Source organism: Bison bison, unplaced genomic scaffold (genome assembly GCF_000754665.1).
Source record: "Bison bison bison isolate TAMUID 2011002044 unplaced genomic scaffold, Bison_UMD1.0 scf7180017864472, whole genome shotgun sequence".
NCBI classification, from domain to species: domain Eukaryota; kingdom Metazoa; phylum Chordata; class Mammalia; order Artiodactyla; family Bovidae; genus Bison; species Bison bison.
Genome location: NW_011495033.1, coordinates 14,589,739 through 14,590,864, shown reverse-complemented (window position 1 = coordinate 14,590,864; position 1,126 = coordinate 14,589,739). Strand labels below are relative to the sequence as shown.

The 1,126-nt window shown below is 57.6% G+C and overlaps 1 protein-coding gene across 1 annotated transcript in view; it reads right to left on the bottom strand.

The window, feature by feature from the left end:
* Nucleotides 1-1,126, bottom strand: part of LOC105004192 (chromosome unknown open reading frame, human C17orf47) — a 5,301-nt gene that overhangs the window by 3,262 nt on the left and 913 nt on the right. Inside the window, exon 2 of the mRNA XM_010861719.1 lies at nucleotides 477-1,101. Within this exon, the coding sequence (XP_010860021.1) occupies nucleotides 477-1,101 (625 nt within the window). The remainder of the gene's footprint in view (nucleotides 1-476; nucleotides 1,102-1,126) is intronic.

Sequence of the window (1,126 nt, the reverse complement as noted above, 5' to 3'; positions counted from 1 at the left end):
CGTTCCGGTCCTGCTGCCCCCCCTTCTCCCCCCCTCCCTCGTGCCCCCTCTCAGAAGCCTAAGTCCCAGCTCATTTACGCCCTACCTTCTCCACTTGGTTGCCAGAATATTTACCTGAGGACCTCTGTTCTCTTTACCAGCCCTCACCCAGCTCAGTTCTTCGTCTCCACCCCTGGGAAGTAGCTTCCCACCCTGCAGACCACTCTCTACTACCTTCCATTGAAAGGTTAAGCAGCGTTGCCTGGAAGAGTCAATGCCTGACGCCGGCCCAAGCATCGTCATCGGCGTCATTAGCTTGGAGCTCAGAGAAGCTGGTGGGGAAGGAAGGGAGCAGTGGGCTCAAGGATGGGTCTAGCTTTGGCACTGGTGGGAGGGCAGCTCTGAGGCCCAGAATGAGGAGGGGGACCTTTCTCCCACCCCGGCGTCCCACCTCACTAAATCGGGGCTGCACCTGGGCAGTCCGCTTCTGCACATACCCATGAAGAAAACACTAAACCTTTGAGTGGGGTGTCTGGAGGTGTGCTTGGGGGCCTGCGGCACTTCCCTCAATGGTGACGGGCTCCGAGACTCCTTTGGTGATGATAGTGGAGATGGACTTGCCTTCTCTCTCTGGAACATCAGATCCTCACAGAAAGGGCTGGTTTCCATTTCAAAAAAAGGCAGTGAAGGGTCTGGGGGAGGAGGGGACTTGGGCTCGATATCAGGTGTTGTTGGCCGACTGTTGGGCATTTCACCGTCAGGGCTGAGTAAGGCCCACCACGTGGAGTCTGGCCCGTATCTCGGTAAGCACCGAGGGGGCAAGGGCCGAGGGGTCAGTTCCAGCTCTACGCGGACAGAGTGCTTTCTAGAAGAGGGCTCCGGAGGCCTGAGTGTGGGTCGTGGGAACTCATAGATACTGTCTGAGGGTTTTGCGATATATTGCTTGTATTCGGGCTCCGGAGTGGCCAAGACAGAAGATTTGCGGGGACTCTCAGATGCTGCTCGAGACGTCCTGCGGGAAGCTGACTGTGCCCCGGGGGAGATGGTGACCCTACGGCCACCCTCACTCTCTCCGCGCGCTGAGGGCTTCGTGCTGGGCTCCACTTCTGATGGTGTTAAAACCTTTGGGGAGAACTTGATTTCGTTG